Genomic DNA, 20036 nt, shown 5'->3' on the forward strand with positions numbered 1-20036 from the left:
GTGGATAATAGCAAGGGGTAAGGTCAAGCCAGGAAAAATAGGGCCAGGGACATGATTCGAGGGCAAGAGAATTGTCTCCTGTGTTTAAGGCCCTGGATTTGATCCTTAACACCATAACAAAAAAAGCACAAAAGAAAAAGAATTAAGGGTATGGAGCCAGGAAAAGATATAAGGCCAAGTTCTGATAAATTTGAATTTTATCTGTAATGTAGTAAAGATTTTAAAACATAGTGAGTTCTTTAAAAAGATTAATTTAGCAACAGGCTGTAGGCTTGGCTAAGTAAATAAGTTAATGAAGTTTATTTCATAAAAGACAAAAGTTTTGGTAAATAGTCACAAATTCTTGAACCCAGGAGGTAGTAGAGAAGAGAGGAAACAGATTTTAGGGAGGTTTCAGAAAAAGAATGAACCCAAACTGGCCTTGGCAGGATAATACATGAGCAAAATCACTCCTAAAGATAAGCATTTTGCTTCATACATATTACTGGAGGCTGAGGTTACATTACAACTTAAATGTAGTGCTAAGTTTGCTTGAAAAACCAATTGCCATGCATGCATAAACACACTGATGTACACACACTCAACAAATGTATATATAGTGAGAACATCTGAAGATCCATAAAATTTTAAAAATCAAGATAACTGGAGACTTTTAGGTGGAAGGAATAAGAAAGCAATTTATTGTTTAAATAGTTCTGTTAAGTTTTGTCTAAGTTTAGTTCTTATTGAACAGTTACATGTTATTTAAAAATAGAACCTTAAAAAAAAAACCTCAGTTCTCAATTAAGGGTTTTATCCCACCAGCTTCCCTTAATAAAAAAGTTTCAGCATATTAACTAACAAATGGGCAACTTCATCTTAATTGGCTTTAATTACAAAGTTTCCATTTGACCAAGTTAATTAAAAAAAATTACTTTAAAAATTTAATCTGCAGAGATTTAAAGGTATGTGACAAGAGAAAGGAAGAGAAGCATTTCAAGTTTCTTAAACGTGTTAAAAATTTAGACAGCACGTCACAACTTTTGTATTCTGTATAATTATCTATGCTTAGCCACTTAACTTTGAAGAAATAAATTATTTTTATCCCAAAGGCTTCTGAGAATTATGTGAATGATTAGAATAAAAATTTTGAAAAGCTTATCAAACATTTTCAAATAAGAATGTTCAGACCATCAATACAGATTAAAGACAAAAAAATCACTTTAATCATGATGATTTAAGCTCTGAACCTGCTCCTCTGTAAAATGAGAGCATAGTTTAGACCATCTCTTACCTTCTCCGTTGGCAACACTGCTACAATTTATTCAAAGTAAGTACCAATCACTACTTGGAAGCACACTTCCTTAAGAAGCCTTGCACCCAAGTTGTACCTTCCCTTGAGAGTCATACCTACTACTTGTCCCTTTTATTGAGCATCTTTGCTGGACATGGATCGTGAATTAACAATAGAGCTGTTCAAGTTCATCTGTACTTCCATTTCCATAGTACTGTCTAAACCTGCACTGCTCACTATTATCCATCTAGCCACAGGTGACACCAATGTCGTCTGAATGGAGATGTGACAGTGTTTAACATAAGGAAGATATCAAAGACTATCCCAAACAAACATAACCACAAGAACTTAAAATATTGGAATAATTTTTAATATACTGGACTATGTGTTAGATATTTTAGAGCTACTAACTTTGTCTACTTACTCTTTAAAATCAGATTATGGAAAAGTCTAAACTACTAATGTGGCTGATGTTCTATTTCTATTAGTCAAATTGTTATGGCCCTCCTCCACAGATTAGCAGGGCTCAATTCATGGTCCTCATAACAATAGAATGTGTCAACATTCTTTCCCAGCATTTCATTTGTGGTGGTTCTCCTCTATTTCCATGTGACTACCTAATATTACTCTTACTGTAAGAGTATCGTCTACTATTTATTCGATTCCATGTTTTGCATAGAGAAAGGACTGGTGATTCTATTCAGCATACCCAGTATTTTTGAAATATGCAATATCACAGAGAGAACTATTGTGGCGTTCTTATTTCCTAGTGAACTAAGATGTTGAAATGCCTTCAAACTCCCCAAGCCTCCTTCTTATAAGTCTTATCTTCCTCCTTCAGTATCTCAAAGTAGAATATCTTTTGTGTTGCCCATCTGTAGTTAGTTATTGTTAATGAACTTATGTCTCCTTAATTCATGATAACCATATGACCGGCTATGCAGGGAACCACAAAAGTGAAGTAGACATTTTTGTTAATTTATAATTACATGCAGATATTAAGACTGAGTTTTTAAAAGGGATATAATTTTTTTGGGGGGGGGTGGTCAAGCAAGAAGGACTAGGAAACAACCACACACAAAAAAATGTGTGTGTATATGTATATATATATATATACACAAATATATAAAATTCTTCTTTATTTTCTTGACACTTCCCTTAAAATAACCTGATTTTGCTAAGACCTATTTATTTTGTATTTAAAGCCCACTAGTAACACATCTTATGCCAGTAACAAAGGAGAAAAATTCAAAATACCAACAATGAAGCAATTATATTTTGAGACTAGTATAAACATATATGCATTTTATAAAAATTGAATTGTTTAAAATAGCTTAGCAAAAGATACAATCAAGGACATAATCTTTTATGTATAAGAAATTATATCTATACATACATTCATTTTGTTTGAGTTCTCTTTTAGCTTAATTTTATTAATTACTTAAGGTAGTTTTGTTTCAGATTGCATTTTCTAATAAAATATTTAATTGACATAATATCTTAAAACGTTTTGAAGTAGAAAGGCACTTCAGGCATCGGTTATATGGCCTTGCTTCAAAGATACGTAATAGAATGTCACAGAGCTACAAAGAGCTAGAAGCCAAAACTGAATTGAATATGCTGATCCCAAGTTCAGCTTGTTCCATTACTAACATCCTTCCATTAAATCATATCTGGTTAAAGAATAAAAGAGTATTTAAGAGTCAGGCCTACCCAACTAAAAGATTATCAGCATTAATACTCTTGTTTATTTACTTGGAAGGACGGAGAACGGAGGAAACTGATGAGTGCAGTTGGTAAAATTACTGAAGTAAATAAATCCCCCTTAAATGTTGGTAGAGCTCAGAGGTTCACACATGATTTCTGGAACTGTGCTGAAGCTGTTACTTTCTTCAGCTGATTAAGACAGAAAGTAATTATTTTATTTGGAAGTACTGAGTATTCTAAAGAACGTACCACAGTGGAATAAAATTCTGGCTTGAACAACTAATTTGTACATAACAAATAAAGATATAATACTAGGACATCATTAGAGTGGAACTATTCCAAGTAGAACTATATTTTGTCAGTATTAGAAGAAAACAAAGTATCAGGTATATATTATTATAAACTACCTGTTTCTCATATCTAAATTACATTCAACAGAAGCAAGACTAGAATATTATACTAGTTTTGCTTCACTTTTTTATTCTAAAAAGAGCAAATATTATTTTGTATATTGTACATAATTGTCTGGGTTCTAAGAGCATGAATATAAGTAATACCTACAGTGACCTTAAAAAAAATCAAAAATAAAGGTAATACACAAAATCTGTACAATGAACTGAGAGGACTCAGTTATACATACCACAACTTACTCCTCTGGCAGGGAGATGTTAGTACTGCTTGAGAAGAAAGACTTCATTAGGAATAATTCAAAACAAAATGAAACTGACCCTGCTGCCACGTTAAACTTTTACCAGTATTAACAATTAGGTAACAGATATCTAAACAAGATACAGGATAGATGAGTAGGTTGTAAAAACCAAGTTTCATTTTTCTCGAGTACGTTTTGTGTGTTCCTTGGTGATTAAAAAAGTTTGGTGTCAGTCTTTGTAGTTGTGATCACACGTGATCTATTTTCAGTTTAAAATGAAAAACAAAGAAAAGGTAACGAACAGATTAAAAACAGGCAGTCCTTGCTTTTGAAGGTAACAACTGAAGATGAGTATGATCCAACAATGCAATCCTTGATTTTGAAGGTAACAACTGAAGATGAGTATGATCCATGGATTTGTAACGAAAGTACATGAATACATTTCCCCCTAACTATTAAACTGCTTATAGTAGAGATTGTCAAAAACAAGCCAAGACAATTATTCTCTACCTTTACCCAAGACAAGAGCATTTCCCAGCGCTGAATCAAGAAATCAATGTTCTTTGGTTTATGATGAATTCATGAGAAATTTAAGTTTCAATTAGTCCCTTAAGAAAAAGGCTATTATTAGTGGATCATAATATCACCTATATGCCCCTATAAAATGTTTCTTCTTCTTATACTTTGATAAGATCTTTAATATGTTGACATACCCAAATAACTTGTTACTAATATTTCACAAGGAATATTATTTTATTACTATAATCACAAAATCATAATTTCTGTACAGGAATGTATAAGTGAACATTAATCAATGCACTGATAATTCACTTCATAAAGAGGGTAAACACACTACAGAACGTATTGTAAAGAAAAAATATTGTAAGATTTTCTGGCCTTGCAGTGCACTTTTTAGTGCAAATATTTAAGACACAATAGTGTTCAATTCAGCAAAGTATTGCAGAATGTCATGCCACAGTCCACTTAGTTCAAAGAGGGTCAGGACATGCAGCTTGTAATAAAATGTCATAGCATATATATATAAAAAAACCACATGTAATTCACAAAATATATAGTGGTTTATTTAGATGATTTTAAATGATTTCACTGTGGAGTTCAGCATACTGGAACAAATATCCAAAATCTTCTGAATGAGAGTATCTTCTTGCTAGGCAATGGCTTTGGCTTCAGGTAGGAATGCCTCCCAGTATTTTATCAGCTATAGATAATAACAAAAATAAGAGATATTTTTATTACCCTTTGTTACAAGTTATACCCTGATTAACATTAAAGACAAAATGTATAGTGATAGCTAACCATGATTAACCTCTAAAGTCTGGATCTTATTAGGATCATTTTAATTTCCTTATTTAAAATTTGTCAATAGCATATATGTCAGTCATTAAATGTCTGAGTAATTTAATTTTTGACATGATCTAAAAGCACCTAGAGTTTATTTCCGCAAACTTCATATAGAAACAAGTTGTTAGTATAATTTAATGTGATTACCTTAAAATTAAAGTACAGTAGGCTTATCCAATATAAAGTGATAACATCTCCTACTTAAGAAAATAATCATATTTTGTTATTGCTAGCCAAAGATAATGAAAAACAGAATAAAGGAGGAAAAGGAAGTATCAGTCAACAAAGGTAAAAATGACCAGAAGAATTGGCTGCTAATCTTTCCTGGATTCCATAGAACAGATTAAAGCATGAACTCAAGTTACGTTTGAAAAAATTTCTTTAAAAACATTAATATATTTTTGTATTTTAAAAATCTGACTACGTGCTAGGGACAATACAGATGTTAAGTCACTTGCCGTGATTCAGGCAACCTTGTTCAATCCCCAACACTATTTATGGTCCCATTAATTTGAGAACTAAAATTAGTATTAAAATATATATGTATGAAGTTATTTTATCATATATTTTTAACTCAGTGTAACACTCATTAAAAACCTAATGCCTCTTATGATAATCACCACTAGTACCACACAAAATAGAACAAAAATCAAAATAACTGAGGGAGACTGGTAAGTGGTACCAAGAAACCACACTGTGATTCTTGGCAACAGGGTGCAGAAGCAGGGAATCAAGATAATTATTACAAACGCTTCACAAATTAGTTCTTAGTTAAGTCTTTTTTTTTTAAATAAAGTTGTTATGGAAGAGAAGAAATTACTATACTATAAAAATTTACTAAAACAGCTTTGCGCTAAAGGTGAACAAACCAGGTAGAAGGGGGAAAGTTGAACACAGTGTAAAATTGCAAAAGCCATCTCTCAACCTACTGTTTAGGACTTAAGGCAGAGACAGACCCAAGCATTCTGATTACTACAACTACTCTGTTTCTCTTTTGCTATCACTGTTTTTTATTTTAATTTCAATTCTTATTCTTCCTGAAGTTAAAAATTCCTTTCCAAAAACAAATTTTCAGTTTGTAATTCAAAAAAATAAAAAAAACTTACCTGCTGTTGTGTTTGTACTAATGATTCTAAGTACTTGATAATGACAGTTTTAAAATCTTTCACTCGTTCTTTCTGTTGAATTAAATACAGTATGGGGGAGGGGAGAAAAAAAAAGCCCATTAGTGCAGAACTAGATTTTCTTAGTCTCAGCAAAATGTGACCTCATTTTTTTGGGGAAAAAAAAAAAAAGTCAAACTGTTATACTTGCCTCAAATCTTCCCACTTCTTTTCGAATTGTTTTAGAGATTTGTTCAAAATCTCTTTCTCCTTGTTGTACTTTTGCTTCCCACTAATAAAACAGAAAGGCACAAATGTTTTAATCTTCTTCAGAAAAACTGAAGAAGTAGTCATGATGATAAATTTAATTTAATGTCATGCCTCAAAACCCTGAGAAAGTCTAACACTAGCAAAGTCCAATACAGTATCATTCAAACATACATAATTTTCTTGGTAGATATTCATATCAACTTAATTTTCATTAAAATTTCACTGCTAGATTTATTCAAAATTATAATATTCTATTAATGACTGACTGATAATCTCCATTGTTTAAATATCACTAAGGTTGAAGAAAATATTTCAAGTATAAAATTTACTATCGAATAATATGGCAATTTTAAGAGTGGAATTTTCTCATTCCTCTCTTATGCCATCTCTTCAAATTGTATCAACACCACCAACACTATTCAGCTAATTGTATGAATACATTTCCTTATATGTGTCCATGAAAATACTTTAAATAAGGAATATTGTATGACAAACATTTAAACACCACTCTTGTAATGGTAAAATGTCCAGATTAAAGAAAAAAATACACACTAACTATAGTCTAATGAAAACTTATGGGTTAACATTAATTTAGTTCGAAACAACAAAACGTCATGGTAAGTGACCAATGGAACAGCTAAAATAAAATAAAGACAAGCAATGAAATGGTATTTTCCCACTATGCAATAGAAACAGTAGTACATACTCTTGAAAGAGCAGGTACATTTACTTTTAGTAATATAAAGGTTGTCCTACCTCTTCAATTTCCTTAGTGAAGCATGACAAAAAAAGTGTATAAATTATAATAAACTTATACAAATTAATTAAAATACCATATATAATGCATATATATGGGGGGATATGTCTCTGGACAGGTAAATGTGAAATAAGTCTATCTCTAAAACTATTTTTTGACACAGAGTAAATACCTAAAAACAAATAAACCATCTCAAGAGAAATGTGTACTGATTAAAGGTCAATCAATACAAGTGTTATTCTTGTATGCTTCTTTTTGTGTTTTCGCTTTTTTTGGGCCCACTGAGGGCTTACTTCTGGCTCTGCACTCAGGGATCACTCCTGCAAGGCTTAGGAAATCAATTAGGGTGCCAAATATTAAACGTAGGCTGGTTGAGTGCAAGGCAAGTACCTTAACCATTGTACTATTTCTTCAGCCCTATGTATGCTTTATCTGCTCAATAATCATAAGAACAATCACTGAAGTTATAAAGGACTCTGAAAGTTTTAATGATGATAAAAACATTAAATTCTAATGCAGTTTATGAAACTACGGAAAAATTGCTAAATATTGAATGGTTCAGAAAATAATTTATGAAAACATGCATATATGGATGACTCATGGAAAATTTGAATAAAGAGAAAGGCATTTTATATTAATCACCTCTCTTATTTCATTTTTAGCTTGTTGTATTTTATCTGGTTTATTAGCAACCATCATCTTTGCCTCAGTTTCACGTTTTTTGAGCAATGTAATTTGAGCATCTTCCCATTTCTGCCAGCACTTCATTCGATGGTCAAAAACACCCTATAATAATAAATAATAAAAAGCCATTAAGCAAGATTTCATTGCAACAAACTTGCATAACATGAAAAGTGCTAGAATGCTGAAAATAATCATTATTTAACTGTCATCTAATATACTGAAAATAAGTATATGGATACATACCTAACATCAAAGCTAAACACCAAAAAAACTGAGTAAGAGTTCAAAAATCAAGAAAAAATACACAAAATCCATCTTATTATACATTACTAAATGTGCCTTTACAGTCAAAGTGATTAACAGAGTTATACTGTATTAAGAGATTAGCAGAAAAATACTGTTATATCTACAGTGAAAGTTTTACTACTAAATAATACTCTAAGTTTTGTTAGAAACAACAAGTGCTGGAAACATGACATGAAAAAGAAAAAAAGTGGGCAAAATTCTAAACACAATAGGAAACGATGAAAATAAAAATGTCATGCAAGAAATTATCCATAGCAAACAAAATAAAGATAAAGCAGTGAAAAAGTAAGGTTTAACAAAATGGGGGGTGGAGGAGGAGAAGAGGAGAACTACAGACAAAATAACATGTATTTCTAGTAAGAAGAACAAAATAGACCAAAAAAGTAAATAACAAAACCCCTTAATCAAATTTGCACTTCTTTCAAAATGTCTGGCAAAGCAGGGAAAAATGAATGTTGTTACAGGGATGGATCTGGAGAGTATCATGCTGAGTAAAGCCAGTCTGAAAGAGAGGGACAGACATAGCATGTGAGGGATATAAAGAACCATAGTAGGGGAGTAACAAATGCCCAAAGGCAACAGAAACTCAGCAACAGGTCTTTAATGGAAGCTTACCACAGAGGAAATTCGGGGGGATACTGGATGGGTTGGGGGAGATACTGGGAAAATAGTGGAGGGAAGCAGACACTCTGGTGGAGGGTGTGGCTGTAAACCACAGTGATCAAAATAAAGGACACAAATTAAGTACAGGGGGCCAGAGATATAACACAGAGGTTAAGGTGCTTGTTGTGCAGGTGACAAATCCCAGTTTTCATCCCAGTACCACATACAAACACTACCAAGAGTGATACTTGGGCATAGAGCCAGGAGTAAGCCCAGAACACCACTTGGTGCAAGCCAAAAAAAAAAAAAAAACAAGGAAGAGGATATTAAATGCAGTGCTATATAGAACTTAGAATAAATTAGAAATCTAATTATTTTAATATTGCAGAATAGGAGAAAAAATAAAAAATTATTTTTTCACACCTTATACAAAGTTTATTCAAAAGGGATCAAAGACCTTGAGATCAGATCAGAATCTGTAAAATACATCATGGAAAATATAGGCAGAATTTGGATCCAAGATTTGGATCTCTAAGGTGTTTACCATTATTTGACTCCAAAGACAAAGGCAGCAGAATAAAAAATAAACAAATGGAACTACATCAAATCAAAGAGTTTATGCATGGTCTCATAAAAAATTATTTTTAATTGAAAATTTTCAACTCCCTAGCGGATTACAAAACAATTACCAAGCAGTGCGGGGAGAGTGGGGGTGGAGACAAACAAAGAAATGAACTAAGATCGCATGTTCTTGTCTCCCCGAGGGTAGCAGAACATGACATAACCATACCGACAGACCCTGAGCCAGGCTGTTTCACTAGGGCACTCCGAAGGGGTGTGGGTGAGACACCTCCCACTACAAGGACCCAGCCCTGGCAGCCGAAAACCCCCAGAACTCAACAGCCTCCATGCTCAAGGCCACTCTACACACGTTCGGGTAGAACCTCACCTATAAGTGAACCTATTCCTGGACACACCCTACCCAAAAAGTACCACACCACATTTGATTGGGTTCAAAATAGGAGGCAACCAATCTTAGAGGGAATTTTTTTCAGATATATATCTATAGATATACATATCTATAGATATATAAAAGCACACAAGGCTATAAACCTTTTACAACATGTTAATGATCTCTTATAGAAGGGCTTAATGGCCCCTGGGTGAAATACAACAATCACCACACCCTTTCCTCCAAGGATACTTTGTTGTAGATTTTCAGAGTTTTTTCATAACAAACAATACAAAATATGTTATTTGGGTTCTGCTTTGGGGCAGGGATTGGGGTTCGGGATGGAAACATCTGAATTATGGTGGTGGGAAGGTGTAATGGTTGTGGAATTAGAATATTGAATGTAATGGTGTTAGAATATTAAATATAATGAAATACTGTGAACTACTTTATAAAATAAAAAAATTAAGAAATAAAAAGCACTTCGAGATTTAAAAAAAATGAACTAAAGATGACAAAAATAAGGACTGTGATGGAGGATCATGGGTTATTTACCTTGTAACCATGTTACCTAAACTAATAATTTTTATAGATATAATCGTGATAAATCTGAGCAGAGCCTCGACAGTTGAGTACTTCCGGAACCCAGCCACAGCCATGCTCCGGGTCACTCTTCACATGTTCAGATGAGCCTCACGCATGAAGGAACTGGCAGAGAAACCCAGGTGTGCGGGACTGGGGGCCAAGATCTCCAAGGCTGCTCAGATCAGGACTGGGCCTCTTCTACCCATATCCCCCATTTTCCAGTAGCTAGGCAGTCACACCCAGAAACTGCCCCTGACGCCGTGTAATCAACAGCCAACATCCAGAGACTATAAAAGCAAACTCCTGGAAGCACGTGGCTGCACAACATCTAATAGCCTAGTTCTCTCTCTTGGAGAACCTGACAAGCTACCGAGAGTCTATTACCCACTCAGGAATCCTGACAAGCTCCCCGTGGTGTATTCATATCCCAAATACAGTAACAGACATATATATATATATATATATATATATATATATATATATCTCTTGGAGAGCCCAGCAACCTACCAAGAATATCCCGCCCGCATGGCAGAGCCTGACAAGCTACCCGTGGTGTGGCGTATTCAATATGCCAAAAACAGTAACGATAGGTCTCATTCCCCTGACCCTGAAAGAACCTCCAATCTTTGGGAAAGATGAGTAAGAAGAGGCTGCTAAAATCTCCGGGCTGAGTGTAATAGAAACGTTACTGGTGCCTGCTCGAGTAAACCGACGAACAACAGGATGACAGTGATACAGTGATAAATCCTAACAAAAACCTCTTTTTCAAGGGATGCAGACTGCCTGGGGGTGGGGGTAGTACTGCACCCATCCCCAACTTACCTGGGTCTCCCAAGCACTCAGGGTATGGTCCTCTGGGTCCCCCAGGACCACAGAGCTTTTGTACTGAACCACAGGCCTCGTTGGTTCAAATATCACTAGGAGTGTGGCCCAGAACACTCACTGAGAGATACCACCACCACTTGCCCAAACATCCCTTTCTTAGCTTGACACTAGTAATCCTTAATAAAGTAAGAATCATCATACACATAATGAGAGCTATTTTAATTTATTCTAAATAATGAACTTGTGGTTCAACAGACAATCAGGATATTGCTAAAAGTACACTGAATAAAGATATGTATATGTTCTTATAAGGATCTGAAGATTTTAAAAAATGCAAATAGCATTTTTTTTTTTTTGCTTTTGCTTTTTGGGTCACACCTGGCAATGTTCAGGAAGTATACTCCTGGCTCTGCACTCAGGAATCACTCCTGGTGGTACTTGGGGCACCATATGGGATGCAGTACTGAATACGGGTCGGCCATGTGCAAGGCAAACACCCTGCCCGCTGTACTATCACTCTACCCCTATCTAATAGCATAATTTTAAATGAATGTTTTGGAACAAATTGAGTTTTGACATAAACTAGTTTTGTCTTTTACTATCATTTTTGGCTAAATTCATAATTCATATAATTTCTGTAAGCTATAGAAAAAAGGGGGAGGCTAGAAAGAGAGCTCAATGGAGTGAACACATACTTGCATACAAAAGCCCTGTATCTGATCCCCAGCACCACATGTCCCTCTGAGCACCATCAGGAATAACCAAATACTGGTAGGTGTGACTCCAAACCAAATATTTTGAAACGGCATGAAAGGGGGAAGAGCTACACTGGTGGGAAGAGCTACACTGGTGGATCAGAAATGTGTGAAAAGTATGTAGAACAGTGACTTCACTTTGTGGAAGCTTAATCATTTATAAGTACTATTATTGTCTACTTAAAACTAATACATATGTAGTTGAGTATCTTTCTACTAAAAACAAATAATGTAACTTAACAATGTGCAAAAACTATTCCTAATTGTAGTGTATTTATATCAAAACATATTTCAAATGTGTGGGCAATATAAAATCACACAGGAGTCAAGTATGTTTTACTAAAATATGTTCTTAAAGATAGTGGATATTTTGAGTCACAACAGAATTACTGAAAAAGCTGGTAGGCACTCTATAGGTATTTCCATCTACTTTGCTAGATTTAATTTTTTCTTATCATATAATTCTGAATCTTAATTACACCCTTTCTCTGCTTTTGTTTTCCAAAACAGCACATTTTCCTTAAAACACTCCTTTAGAAATGCTTACTTTACATGTGGCAGTCCAGAGCTCAAGCCCCAGTGCTACCTGGTGCACCAACGCCCAACCTTTGAAGCCACACCCCGATGCCACTCTGGGGTGGAACTCTGTGGTACTGAGGACCAAATTCTAGGTTCTTATGTGCAAAACAAAAACCTGAAGTAAACATTCTTACATGCAGATTTGTCAATCCAATTTAAAGTGGACCAAAACCATAACAAAAAAAGAAACACAAACAGATCTTTTAGAGTACACTTAAAACAACAATCCTTGTCCCCACACCCTTCATTCACATGTGCATGTAAAAAAACTCAGAAAATAAATTTTTTATTTGAAAGAATTTTTTTTAAAATTGAATCACGATGAGACCTTTACAGTAACTTAAATTTTTATTTATATTACTTTTATTTTTTGTTTTGGGGCCATGCCTGGGAGTGCTCAGGAGTTACTCCTGGCTTTGTACTCAGATATCACACTTGGCAGTGTTTGAGAGACTGCCCAAGTATTATATATGCAACGCTGGAGATAAAACCTGGGTCAGTGGTGTGCAAGGCAAGGCTTAGCCACTATACTATCTCTTTGAACCTGGTAATTTAAATTTTTGGACCTCATTTTTCTTTAGAAGAACAAGATTCTATCAGTTCTTTAGTAATAAATTCTATTATTAATCTGATCACTAAAAAGTACCAATATAGGGCCACAACTCATCAAATGATCTTCAATTTTAGTATCTGCATAAGTTAATTTTTAAATTTTTCTAACTTTAAACACCCTGGTTTACAAAGTTGTTCATAACACAGTTGTTTTAGGCATTAAGTTCCAGCACTGTCCTACTAGGAGTGTGACCGTCCCTCCAACACTGTCTCCAGTTTCCTGCCCACCCTCCAAAACTGCTCCCTTAGCAGGCACAAAATAATTCATTTTGTATTGCTTGTTACAACAAAGTAGCAAAAGGGATTACCAAAAAAAAAAAAAAGCGCCCAGCTTAAAAAAAAATTTGTGAAAATTGTAATATCTCACAATGGTGCTATTGAAGTCACTGTCTGATGATTTACCGAGCTGTTTGTTGCTTGTTGAGCCTTCTAGGTTACTGTTTTCACTTACTGAGCTTAGTGGGCATGTGTTATTTTCCCATCTAATACGCTGTGCTCCTACTGGACTGTCAATACAATAGAATTTGAAGGTGTCATCAGGCTAAATATGTGGCCACTTGCTTCAGGAACTGAGGAACTGGGATAATTCTTTAGCTTTACAACATCTCTTGAGATTAGTCATGAAACTGAGGCTGAGCCTTTTATTTGCAGGCTATTGTGCAGTGTGGGTGCAGCTCCTAAGAGGGCCCCAGAGTTTTCAGTACAGTCAGGTATATCTGGGAGATTTAGGAGCATTGCATCTCCTCTGAGATTAATTGGGAAGCTGGGTAGCTGGGTGGCTGTGGATAGGGCTGCTAGGGCTTCTGACAATATGGGGAGGCAGTAAGGGGGGGGGGAGGAGAAGGGAGGAGCTGCAGGGCCTCAGCTGCCCACCGGCACTCTGAGAAGGCCCTGGTGTTTTCAGCTGGAAGATCAGTGTACTTGAGAGTCTCATTGGCTTGGTATCTCTTCCATGATTAGTCTTGAAGCTGTGATCTGCTTCTCAATACTTTTATCAGCTGGCCTTTTCAGTGGTATACCAAATCTAACTAATTTAATTTCTATTATCTCATAATATTCACGGCAGAGCCTGGCAAGCTACCAGTGGCGCATTCGAAATGCCAAAAACAGTAACAACAAGCCTTACAATGGAGAAGTTACTGGTGCCCGCTGGAGAAAATCAATAAGCAATGGATGACAGTGCTACAGTGCTTCATAATAATTCACAATCATCACGCTTACTGTGGAACTACAAACAATTTTCCTATTCTTGTAACCCCATTGTGCTTGCAACCTCAGTTTGATCCCCATACGATATGGTTCCCTGGATATTGCCAGCATTTATTCCTGAGTACAAGAAACAGCCCTGAGTACTACACGGTGTGGACCCCAAACAACCAAACAAGTAAAATATAAAGACCACAAAAGCTACCATCCTGTTATTTATAATTTTTCAACTCCTTTATATAATAGACCTGGGCTGAGTTTAGCAGATAGTCAACATTCTCAAAGTATAATTTGGCCCTATTTCCTTAAACCTCTTTTAGTAAATGAATCATTATTTTTCAAAGTGTGTTCTATACATGTATAAATATAGTAAGTAGAAAGGGATTCTTGTTCAAATCAATTTGAAAGTTTCCAAATTTAACAAAGTTAAAAGTCTAGGGTTTTTTTTGTGTGTGTGTGTGGTGCTTATTTTTATTTATTTATTGTTTGCTTTTTGGATCACACACGGCAATGCACAAGGTTTACTCTGGATTTGCACTCAGGAATTACTCCTGGCGGTGCTCAGGGGACCATATGGGAAGCTGGGAATCGAATCCGGGTCAGCTGCGTGCAAGGCAAATGCCCTACCCACTATGCTATTGCTCCAGCAGCACCTTGTTTCATTTTTTTATTTCAAGACAATTCTAAGCTTTTGTCTCAGACAGTAATTAGGTGACTATGGTACATCTTTTGATAAAAAATATAACAGTGACTGCACATTTATATAAATATAATATAAAAATACATCAAGAAGATTTAGGCAATGTGAGGAAAGTTGTCTTGAACTTTACACTATCCACTTACACATTCATTATCACACTATCAGGTCACCCTTGCCAGGGAGTCTCTCCAGATTACCTTTCTTGCCTGTACTCCTAATCAACACTGTCCTGCCCCCCTTTTTGGACAAAGGGTTTGGGGCAGAAAATGGTTATTTGCCACATCGCTCAGGTTAGTAGGAATTTTAGAGTAAGGTGAAAATAGGTGAGAGAAATAGAAAATATGAAGTAGATTTCTGTATACTACACTTTGCCAAAAATATAATCAAGTGTATGCTAATTACTATCATCTATGTTAGCACCTTTAAAATAACTGAAAAATAAATTAGCCACCAACAATTCAAAATAAACACCTAAAGTAAATACAAGCAAAACTGGTCACTTTACAAACCTAATAAGCAAGTAACACTGAGAAGTTTCCTAGTAATAACTATCACTATTAGAGAAGAGATTTGTAAATATGCTATCTATCAATATTTAGACTGTAGATTAAAACTAAGTTGATTACATCTTAGCTGGAAAAAAATGGTGCAAAAGGAGGCAAGGAAGATCTCATTAGTATTCTAGATTTTTTAACAAGGTAAAAGGTTAATAATCTTCCGTTGCTCCTAATATATGGTTAACTATTATTCTTAACAAAACTTCAAAGAAACCCAAAATTCTAAGGTATCTTTAAAAACATGAGATCAATAAAAATAACTCAGTTCAGTTTAATTGAATATTGAAGTATCTGTAGAATACTAATTTTCATTACTACAAAGGATTACTTTTCCAGCAAAAGACTGCTTATCTTTAGACATTTCCACTGGATAACACAATTTATTATTTAAACATGTTCCATCTCATCTATAAATATATGGAGACTATATAGTATATGTACACAGAACGCTTGCTTATAATAGAAATTGATGTTAAAGCAACCGTTAAATGTAATTGTGTAACTATCAGTTCTGGTTTTGTCCTGCTTTTTATTAAAGCTTTACTAATGTCAACAGTACAACAGGCTATGTCAGTTTGTGCTAGAATGGAATAAACAAATACTGTTTGGTGCAAGCTTATGTAAATACACACTGATTTTATTCCTTTTGGCATTCCTGAGACCTCTTACAGCATTAGTTCTATCATTGGAAAAGAAAATATTAAGCTATGAATAACCATCCTTAAGCCACTTTACATGTGCGAGAGTGGTGTAAATTAATTTATACATTTAAATACACACCTACAAGGAAATAAAACTGTTCCTTTAAAAGAACAACAGAAGTGAGAAAAATTTAAAAGAGATTGCAAAATAAAGCTTACTTTCACAGCAGCAATAAGACGAATGTAGTCACTAAGCAGTTCTGAAAACATATAAAAGTCAGCAAAAGCTTGCTCTTGATGTAACTGGTCTATCTTCTCTTCAACCTCTGCAAGCTGAGACAAAGCTCTAGATAAAGCAGTATGATCCTCAGAATTACCTAACATGGCAGCACTTTTAGCAAAGGCAGCTGTGTTGGCTGAAAGCTCTGAAATGAAAAAGTATTTACTTTTATTTTTTTAAGTAAAGCCTTAAAGTATAGTGCCCATTTTCTACTTTCTAAATTTTATTTTATAAAATTCACAAATATTAAAAAATATCTAATATATACCAATCATTAAAATGCCCTAGGAATAACTGTCAACTTCTCAGAGCTCTTCTAAAAATTATGAAGCACTGTCTACAAATGCCCAGGAAATATCCTAGATATATTTAATAGTAATTTTATCTGTCTACCCTTTCTCCCTCAAAATGTCCAGTCTATACCTATTCCTAATAAAAGAATAAATTTTATTGGGAAGGTATTCTGGAAACACACAGAATTGAGTTATACCACACTCTTTAATCTTTAAATCTTACCTGTCATTGAAAATGTTTCAAATTTTTAATGAGATTGTTTAGGTAGCAGTAAAGGGAGGTAAAATTATGCATACAGTTCACATTAATCTTATTTTTTGCTTTGTAACAATAACAGTGAAATATTAAGAACTTTTAAGTATTTCTAAATATCACTATTTTAGATACTTCAAATAAAAATAACTAGATGTTTATAGGCTGTATTCTATCAATGACTAATTATTATACCATGTAGAAACTGCTCTGTTGGTCTGTATTATGAAACACTCTCAAAAAAACCAAAAAGCCATTTATAAGGAGATATAATACAAATGAAAAAAGCTGATAAAAAGTAATTTTAATAACAAATGTATTACATTTTGTTGCATTATCTGTTCTATTACCTTAATGAAATGTCATGCGAATAATGACACACATTAAATAAATTATTTTAGACAGCTGATATTAAAAGCCTAGTATTCTTCATAAATAAAACTGTCTCCAAAACTCTAAAATTAGAATAAAAAAATTACAACCCATTTTTTTCTAAGAATTTTTACTAAAATCTCCCCGAGATTGTTAAATACTGGGTTAAAAAAAAAAAAATTCAGAGCTGGGAAAAAAAAAACTCAGAGTTCAGGGATAGCAGTACAAAACAAATATTTTAAAGAAATTTTCAAACATTGGTTTAGAATCTTATATTTTTAATTTTAACCAGATATTAGTAAGACATGTGCATTCATTCATTAGTATATACGTTCAACAAAGAATCAGTACAAAATAAATAATATACTTTCATAAGTTCTGTTTCTACTTCAAAGCTAAAAGTTAATGAAAATATGAAATAAAGTTGTAGTAGAAAATATTTTCTCTTTATCATAGTCTTCTGCAATAAGTGGAGGGTATTTATTTCTATAAATATTTAAACCAAATATCTGAACCCATAATGATTAGCACATAAATAAAAAAGCAAACAAACCTTTTCTATGACAGACCAAAGCTTCGACACTGGCATGAAGTTTCCTAAGTTGCTGATCCAGATTTTCAAATTGCTGCTGCTTTTCTTCAAACCACTAAGAAAAAAAAAAAGATGAAAAATGGAGTTAATTTAGCCAGAAGAAACCCCTACAAATCAGGTTACCAATAGCAAGCTACATTCTCTGTTTTAAAGCAACAAATTAACCATGTATAACCATGGTGGGTCAACTGATGTGACTGAGAACTAAACTCAATAAGCAAATTAATATCCTATTTTCTACTTGTACAGCTTTAAAATGCAATTGTTGGGCTCATTAATTCATCTCATTATTCAAGTTGAAAAATCAGCTCTTACTGCATCCGATTCATTCATCTTGATTGTCATTTTGTTGACAGCGTCGGCAGCCTTGTTCACCATCCTCAATATTCCTGCTCCACTCAGAGCCTGTGTATTAACTGCTCTAGGCAGCTGGAATTGAATGACAAATAAGGGCAAACAAACCGGTTAAAAGCCTGGAGGTTTAAGTGGGCACAAAAGAGAATGCCCTCCCCAACAAAAAGAAGAGAGAAACAAAAAGGAGAGTGTTATTTTCTTCACTCTCACACATTTCAATAGTGAGATGTAATTTCTCAAATACACTACTCTGTACATTCTCAAAGGAAAACTTGAAAAATAGAGTTTCCATTTGCTTTTCTTCTGCATGTTTACATTTAGATGGAACTACACCCCATTTGTCAAAATACATTAAGAAATTGCCAAGCACCTTAACACTGGCTACCTGTTTGCTAGCAGAAATAAACCGTTTTATAGGGAAAGAAGAAAATCCTGAAAAATCTCCTTACATACTAGGATCTATGATTTTGATTTTTTTTTCCAATTCAAGGAAATTTCTTTTATTCCCAAATAATAAAATCAAGAGCTCTAAACTGTTATAGTGACCAAAATGTCCCAAGTATCTTCAGCACAAACAGCAGCATGGCTGAGGAACTGGAGAATTGGCTCAATGGTAGAACACAAGTTTCACACATACAAACAAGGCCCTGGATTCAATCCCCAGCACCCAATGAAACCAAAATAGCAGTATGCATATAATTTGAGCTTTCAAGTCTCATTTTTATTTGAAGATCTTTGGACCAAAATGTAAGAAACATCACATTCAATTATCTCTAAAATGAAGTCTAAGTAAATAAAAAAAACCTAAGAAACAAGTTGGGACCTCCAGAATTAGATTTTTATAAGCCATTCTTTTAAATCTAGTTTTAAATTTTCAACAAGGGGGCTGATCATTATTAATGCGAAGAATATACCCTGAAAGTAGTCAAATAATTAAAGCTCAGTAAAGTACTAAGGAATAACAATGGCATTAGCCCATCTATTAATTCATTTAATGAACATCTATTCTTAATTATTCTGCAAGCATAAATGAGAACTTTTATGTAACAAAAACTTTAAATAGAAAATAATACCTCTGAACTTTCCAAGAACTGTCTTAAATCAGGATCCTGTAGCAGGGTTGGATGCTTTACTGTTCTTTGAAGATATCTAGATTTAAGAATAAAATTATTTCATTGATCAGTAGGATTTAAAATCTTATTTTAACAAAAGAATAAAAAATAAAAAATAAGTAAAAAGATGTGCTCAGCCAGCCTTCACTCTTAATTTATATTCATCTTTTGAAAATTCACAATTGAGTAAAAAAGGAGACTTGGCAAAAGAAGACAGGTTAAATAACTGTACATACTTGAATTTGTCAAACAATTTTAACTTTAGTTAGTATTTCCTAATTGATATTTTATATATCTATATTTATGCATATGGATATTCTAACCAACTTTTTATTACTATTTTTACCAAAATAAAAGAAAGCATGCCAATTTATTTTCTTAACAGCAGATTAAATAATCAACTTTTGTTCCTTACATAATAAAGGCCAACTATCCTTCTATATCGCTACTTGTTTTGTTTTAGGGATATGCCTAGCAGTGCTCAGGGGCTATTCTTGGCTCTGTGCTCAGAGGTTACTCCTAGCAGTTCTGGGGCTCAAGTCTGGGCGAGACCACCTGTATACCAAAACATATGCTACAGTCCTTTGAACTATCTTTCTGGTCCTATATTTCTACTTTTAAGATTTTACCATCTAAAAATAATAAATGTCATCT

At 34.0% G+C, this 20036-nt stretch overlaps 1 protein-coding gene across 1 annotated transcript in view; it reads right to left on the minus strand.

The window, feature by feature from the left end:
- Positions 1–277: 277 nt before the first annotated feature.
- The window catches only part of SNX2 (sorting nexin 2), a 59778-nt gene continuing 40019 nt past the window's right edge, over positions 278–20036 (minus strand). Inside the window, exons 8-15 of the mRNA XM_004609812.2 lie at positions 19344–19419; positions 18232–18345; positions 17878–17971; positions 16346–16551; positions 7764–7907; positions 6306–6386; positions 6098–6169; positions 278–4848 (exon numbers count right to left, since the gene is read on the minus strand). Of these exons, the coding sequence (XP_004609869.1) occupies positions 4798–4848; positions 6098–6169; positions 6306–6386; positions 7764–7907; positions 16346–16551; positions 17878–17971; positions 18232–18345; positions 19344–19419 (838 nt within the window). The 3' untranslated portion in view covers positions 278–4797. The remainder of the gene's footprint in view (positions 4849–6097; positions 6170–6305; positions 6387–7763; positions 7908–16345; positions 16552–17877; positions 17972–18231; positions 18346–19343; positions 19420–20036) is intronic.

The sequence above is a fragment of the Sorex araneus genome, chromosome 6 (genome assembly GCF_027595985.1).
Source record: "Sorex araneus isolate mSorAra2 chromosome 6, mSorAra2.pri, whole genome shotgun sequence".
Classification (NCBI taxonomy): Eukaryota; Metazoa; Chordata; class Mammalia; order Eulipotyphla; family Soricidae; genus Sorex; species Sorex araneus.